Source organism: Lactuca virosa, chromosome 6, assembly GCF_052849685.1.
Source record: "Lactuca virosa cultivar CGN04683 chromosome 6, Lactuca_virosa_CGN04683_v6, whole genome shotgun sequence".
NCBI lineage: Eukaryota > Viridiplantae > Streptophyta > Magnoliopsida > Asterales > Asteraceae > Lactuca > Lactuca virosa.
In genome coordinates this window covers 45,318,492-45,325,743 of record NC_136431.1, presented here as the reverse complement: position 1 = coordinate 45,325,743, position 7,252 = coordinate 45,318,492, and the positions used below count along the sequence as shown (strand labels likewise).

The 7,252-nt window shown below is 30.0% G+C and overlaps 1 protein-coding gene across 1 annotated transcript; it reads right to left on the bottom strand.

Moving 5' to 3' along the window:
* Positions 1-2,098: 2,098 nt before the first annotated feature.
* On the bottom strand, positions 2,099-6,953 carry LOC145120468 (uncharacterized). Its single transcript, XM_079056290.1, has 5 exons — positions 6,800-6,953; positions 6,365-6,627; positions 6,066-6,277; positions 5,706-5,973; positions 2,099-2,612 (listed from the first exon to the last, which is right to left on the bottom strand). Exons 1-5 carry the CDS (start codon positions 6,873-6,875, stop codon positions 2,301-2,303), a joined length of 1,131 nt encoding a protein of 376 aa, XP_078912416.1. The 5' UTR covers positions 6,876-6,953; the 3' UTR covers positions 2,099-2,300.
* Positions 6,954-7,252: the final 299 nt, after the last annotated feature.

The window sequence follows — 7,252 nt, the reverse complement described above, 5'->3', positions numbered from 1 at the left end:
ATATACAATTATTTGATAATTTTATAAACCGTTTAAAATTGTGTAAATTATATGTCAAATGAATGATAATATAACGGGTAACAAAACGTATGAACAAAAATATGAACTGCAACTTTTAGTAACATAAAAATAGAAAAACATCTATTATAACATTTGTATTAAAAAAGATATATATACAACGAATTATAAAAAATATGAAAAATAAACACTATAACTTTTAATAACATAAAAACACTAAAACATCTATTATAACATTTATATTACCTCTTCATATTTAAATCACAAATCTCTTCAAATACATTAATGTTTTTAATGAGCAAAACTTTACAACCTTATAAAAGAAAGGAAAATAAAAAGTTATTAGTGATTACTAATTAATAATCATAAGTTAAAAACTCTTGAGTTGTAACTAATAAATATACATAAATTAGAAAACTCTTGAGTTGTAGTGTGAGTTTCAAATGAATGCGGTACTCGGAAATGTATATTTATTATTATTATTATTATTATTATTATTATTATTATTATTATTATTATTATTATATTCGTCTAAATAATTGGTTTTGATGCATCATTTTAATACATTCAATTATTAAACATAAAGATATTTAATTATAAATTTATAACATACATATGTGCATATACATGTTAAACAAATCGCATATAATATATATATTTTTGTAAATGTCATATGTAATTCTTGTCGTAGTAATATGGATAAATTACTTTCATATGAAGAACATATCAATGATAAGTCTATCATAATTACATATCAAATGTTCAAAATTATGTTATCTTTTAAATATTGTCTTTTAAATATGTTGTGTAGGATAACCCAACAAAAAAATAATAGAAAATAACCATAATCAAAATAGAAAAACTACAATCAAATAAATAAGAGCATTGGGTGGTTGAATATATAAATAAAGATGTTACATAAACATACATTTAAATCAAAAGAAAAAACTAACATTCGTCAACTTTGCTCAAACAAAAAAACCTATATCCATTTTATGAATCTTCTTTCTTCATTTAACATCATTCAACCATAGAAACTTGATGACAATTCTTCACTAACCTGCAATCAAAATATTTTCCTTGAAAAAGAAGAATCAGAAAGATATTCCAAGCAAAACATTGATGTTTGAAGAGTCACATTCAAGATTGAGTAATACACACAAATCACATATAAAGATTAAATGAGAAACTGAATATAAAGAAAGAATAGAAAAGCTTCATTTGTTTTGGTTGAAAGAAAAAATCATATTACAATTACCATCGATGCGACATAACTCATTTCTTCAAATCATCATATTTGGATCGTGAATGCTTCAACTATATGAAAACTTTTGAATCACAATATTTTCAAATCCTTCTTACATGTAAGATTTTATATAACACAAAAGACACAAAAGATTGGCCTTTTTATAGTAAACTTTTCACTAAATGCTAATTAAACATAATATAAGTTATAAAACTTTTGAGTGTTAAATCATAATTAAGAAAACTTTTGAGTTGCATTAGTTAAAAAAGGGGGTTTCAAATGAATGTGATTTGAGGAAGTTAAAAAAGGGGGTTTCAAATGCATGAGATTCAAGAAAAAAATGCTAGCTTTATAACTATGTATGATAATGAAATGAATGATAATGATAATGATAATGATGATATGATGATATGATGATGATGATATCATATGATATGATGATATTTACATAATTATTAAATTACAATTTTATATTTTTAAATAAAAAAGTGATATGTGACAATTTCCTATTAATGAGTGGGTGAGACGAGAGTGAATGGAAAATGACGTGACAATGAAGTGACATAGAAAAGTGAGGGAAGGTGATAACCTACAACCTTTGGAACCATAAGACTTTTCTGGATGAGTTTGTGATTTTTTGCTTCAACTTTTGTTCTATCTAGAAGTGACCTTTCTCATAGTGCAAAAAAAATAAAAAATAAAATAAAATAAATTCAAGTCTACTTGGGCATGAAAAGGGAATTCCTAACTAAATTTTGTGTAAGGTTTTTTTTTTTTGAGAGAGAGAGACAAAAAAAACTAATTCCATCAAGTGGATAAGTATTAAACAGACAGTTAGACGACTATAGAAAATAATTCATAAAGTTAAAAAGTCTACTTAAACATTGTTCAGTTTGTAACCTTTATGTGTCACTTCATACATAAGTTAGTAACATTATATGTGTTACTTGTAACTTGAATCATTGTCTTTCTCTTTCAAAGCATTCTTTTGAAATGCCAAATTTAACAACGAAGAGTACAAAGAGCTACAATAAAACTAATTCTTTTTTGTAAGAAGTTCTATGAGAATAGAATCAATCACTCCATCTGCAAAAGGTAACAAGTGTCCGGTGCCAGTAAGCTCATGATACTTCACCCATGTAAGTTGATGGGCGATATAACGTTGCAGTGTCACAGGCACAATTAGATCCTCATCACCCTGCCATATATGAATCGATCCATCGTTGTTTGGAAATGGGTTTTTGAGATCCATTGGATCAAAGTCCCATTTTCCAAATCCAATGTTTATGTCACGATGGAGTGACTCGAATTCGCCTTGTTGTCGTGGTTGTGTATTCCAGGCTTGTAGCTTTAACACATAAGAAAGGAGTAGTGTAAGTATATGCAAGATGAATACTTCATATAATGTGTAGTTAGAGGGAATTTTGGGTTTGTAATTTAAGAATCTTGTTCTCTAAATTTTAATATGTAAAATTTTTTATGCAGTTAAAATATAAAAATTTGAAACTCAAGTACTAAACATAAAACTTTTGTGAATTAAAATATTCAAGGAAAAAGGTTCAATTTTGTAAACCAACAATTTCTATATTTTTAGAATTTCTTGTACATTTAAAGTTGTTAATTTTTTTATAATCTATAAAGTTATGATTGACTATTATATGTTTAGCCTGTTTAAATAGTGTTCCGAGTTTGTTTTTGAAATTCAATTTTTTTTCCAAGCATAAAAGCATAACTTTAAATAGAAAATAAATCATGAACATAGTTCATGAAACATGGAATGGCCACAACATCGGAAAAGAGGGCGAGATGATGGCAACGACACACTTGTGGTTGGTTATGATAACGGGGATGTTGTATATTTCAAGTTAACAATAAATAATCAACACATAACTAATAAATTCGAATAAAAATACAATTTTAGTCAGGCATGTACGTTTTGCAAACAATATCCTTCTTCGTTCATTTGGTGATTTATTAGATTTATTTTTCAAGTTTAGGATTGGTTTCACTTTGTCATTTTTGACAGATTTGTAATAAAACTAGATGTATCGGTTGAGGGTTTTTTTACCTGAACTTGTTAAAGTTAAGATGTTTCGTTGAATGTTTTTCTAATAGTTTGGTATAGAGATCCTTTTAGGGTCGATATTATCCCATAATTAGGATGTGTATTAATGCTTGGTATAAATACAAGATACAAAGTGTATATGAGCTTATACGTAACAGATTAGTATATGTTAGCTATACAAACATAACAACAATAATAATAATATATACTAATACATCTTAGAGTTTGAGGGAGAGTGACAGGAGTATAGGACGAACATTCAATCTAACACGAAATTCAATAAATCGAGAAGACGGGAGTGTCTTGGTAAAGATATGAGCATATTGAAGATTAGAAAGGACATGTATGCATAACATGTAATCTATATAGTTTGAGAATATTATCTTATTATAATATATTTTATTTTTTATATACGATTAATTAATTAGAAATACCTTTTTCCTGTATTTTTTATTTGACAAAATCAAAAATATAAAATTAAATAGGCACTAAACTATTTATTTAAAAATAAATTATCTTTGCAAGCGATTAATGGATTTTACAAACAAAGAACTATCTTTTAAATGGTTTTCAACAATCGGATCCTTTTATTTTACAAGAAATGGGTGTCTTTCTCAAGAAGAGGGTTTAAACATGGAGTATTACGACAATAATCCCTATTTAAATTAAGAGAGTTCTATGAGATTATTAGTTAAAAGTATTTAGATGTTTGAAAACTTCGAATTTGAATGTTCTTGCGCTAATTAACCATAGTTTAAATAATAGTGAATCTATTTGGATTTAATGAGGGACAGATCAAGGATTCTGAATCTATGATAAAAGATAATAAAATATAATTTTTGAGGTCGTGTCAAAATGAATATAATTTATTTAATAGGAGTCATAAAAAAAATTATCCAAATTAACAACAATAGCGTTGTAAAATGAACAATAAAATAAAAAACTAAAACAAATTAGATGTTTTTCTTTTAGTTGAACAGTCATTTTGTTGTAGTATTTTTCATTTGTCTGTCAAAATTAAACTAATATTCGCTCAATAATAATAAGTATACTAATTTAATAAGTGAAATTATAAATAAAATCAACTATCTAATTTAACAAATAAGACAGATTCATGAATTAATGCATAACTTAAAAGTTAATCAGCCAATTTTTCTTTATTACCAATATAAAAACTAAAAAAAACAACAATGATGGACCCTTTGAGTAATTGCTCCGCTAGGCTAGTCCATCAATCGTCCCCACTCCCCATTTCTTTATTTTTTTATTAGTTGATTATTAGTTTGAGAGTAGACGGCACGGATTTAAAATGATTAAGGGCACTGTTAGTAAATCAAATATAATAATTCAGATGCATTGGTGGCACGTGCCCCCTTTTGCTCTTACTACATCCATCTTTGCTCTTAGGCCAGTGGGTGCCATACATTACAAAACCGGTGGGTACCTGACCACATATTTATTTTATTTAATTTTCTTTACTTTGATTGGTCACAAATGTGGTAAGACCTTGACGAGGGGTGTGATGGACAGGTGCGGTAAACACGGGTCGGTGTTGTGTTCGTCGCATACTGCGACGCCAAATCAGCAACCACAGTGTGCAGTTTGAGGTGCATCTACCTGCCTTACTAGAGCAATCTTGATGTATATATATGCAAATGAATTAAACTCAACCAAAATGAAATATTATGTTGGCATTTATTGGTAATGAAGTTTAATGATTATTGAATTATTTGGTTGAATTTGTATATAGTTTAAATATAACAGAAGTTTTATAAAATGTAAAACATTGGTATGAAAATCAATTAAACTATCACAAACACAGAGTTCCAAAAGTTTTAATATTGTTTTATATGTACTGACAATGGATGTGTCAAATAATAAACACATGACATGTGAAGTGAAAAGGCTTAACATCCACTTGTGATGTTTCTAAACCAGGCTACTCATTTGGCAGCTACATCAACATTCCCAAATAATTATTTTCATGGTAATTTTATTATAAACTTTAGAATGTGGGGACATAAAATAAAGAAAACATGGACAAAGGATAAACATCAAACAATGACTGTGGTTGTCTTGTTTCTGATCTCATAATTGTAACGAATCTTTTTGTTCGTCCCATTACGACTAAAAAGTTTTGCATTCTTTTAAGCTACGTCTTCAACCCAAGTAAAGAGTTGTATGGGAAACGTCTTTTTTTTTTTTTTATAATGTCTAATTTAAAATCTTGATGCATAGATTCTATATTTTGTTTCAGTATCTAAGATTGCTATAATAACAAGTATATGTTTAATAACTGTACATTTAGTCCCTACTTTCATCCTACTAATTGTTATATATTAATTAAGGAGTGTACATGTGGTCAAGAGGAATTACCTGATCTGGATCCATGGCAGCAAAAAGCTTTGATGCAACTGCTATATCAGAGGGAGAAAGAGCAGCATGTACTTCATCGATAAAAGAAAAAGAAGGAAACCATTTTTGACTATTCCACCAGTAGCTCAGCCATGGTAGGTGGTGCGCAACACGCAGAGACCATTGATCCTGTGGAAGTTGTCCTGAAAATGCTTCGTTGGTTAAATTTGAAGGTAGGTTAGGCCACCAGTAATTAATGCCTGGAGCAATAAGAACTGCTCCTGCAAGCCTGTTATCGTGCGCACAGTTATACAACAATAACTACTAAGTCCATAATGCGATTATTTATGATGCTTAAAAGTTGCAAGATTTGAATCAGACCTGTGAGGAATGTACTTGAGACAAGACCACATGACTTGACCACCCATAGAGTATCCAGCTACATAGAATTTTGGTCCCAGGTTCAACTGATCGGCGAGCTCCTCGATATCAAATGCCAAGCTCTTCACAGTTCGTTTAGGGTCCGGGTCACTTTCTCCATAACCGGGTCGGTCTATTGCAACAAAGTATACCCCTAGTTCTTCAACAAGAGCCTGAAAGAATCATTATTGCGTATACTCAGAAGCTATAACTTCAAAAAGGAAGATGGGAAACGAATTAATGGAGGACTTAATCCATACTGGGGACGCTGTGGCTGCAAAAGGGTGATGATACTTATTTAAGTTGAAGCCATGGACGAATATTAGTTTATATTTGGCTGTATCTTTTGAAACACCTGATTCTATATACGACAAATGTCTTCCATCACGGAGTTTAATCCTTGGGGATGTAATCGGAGGGCCATCTGGAGAACCTACAGTCTTTGGAGGTGGTGGAAGAGCTGTTTGATAAGCCCATGCAAAGAACCCCACAAAGATGACTAGTAGAAATTTCTTCAAGATAACTTTAGAGACAACGATACATTCAAAGTCAGTAATGGAAATGATGTACAGAACTATGATTCTAATTCTTTTGAATTAAATTAACCATTTTTTTTAGGGTTTGAAAGCAATGAGATTCTGAAACAAGATCTGAAGATGAAGAAAAGAAAGAAAAAGTACGCAAATGATACTCACCGGATGAGGAATCCGGTTTGGATTTCCTGGTATGAGACCTGGCTGCTTCTGGTGAAATTTCATATTTTGTTGACATTATTGTCGATGAGAGAAGACGAAGATTAATGCAGAGCGAAAGGGTGTGTGGTATATAATGAAGTATGGACTGGTGGAGTGAATTATTGTCTAATTAACCGTCATGGGCCATGGCAGTTGGCAGATGACTGTCAAATCAAACTGGGGTGGCTTTGAGTTGGTCCAAGATGAGAATGAGAGATTGGGTGCAAGGAAAAGGTGGTTATAGATCTTCCACAAAACCCTTTATGCATGACATGTGTTATCAATATTTAATTACAGGCATCCGCACAAATAAGGAGAAAAATCTAACAAAAACAAACAAATACGACTTTTAAATCTTAGTTACAATTTCTTACAACTAAAGGCTATGCGTGCTCCAGTTGAAAATTTGTTATT

Bases quoted from the DNA above. Each gene is read 5' to 3' on its own strand.
- LOC145120468 (XM_079056290.1), bottom strand. From the start codon at position 6,875: ATGTCAACAAAATATGAAATTTCACCAGAAGCAGCCAGGTCTCATACC. The intron at 6,278-6,364 runs GTATGGATTAAG...TGATTCTTTCAG, and splicing joins TTGCAGCCACAGCGTCCCCA to GCTCTTGTTGAAGAACTAGG. The intron at 5,974-6,065 runs GTCTGATTCAAA...GCACGATAACAG, and splicing joins CTCAAGTACATTCCTCACAG to GCTTGCAGGAGCAGTTCTTA.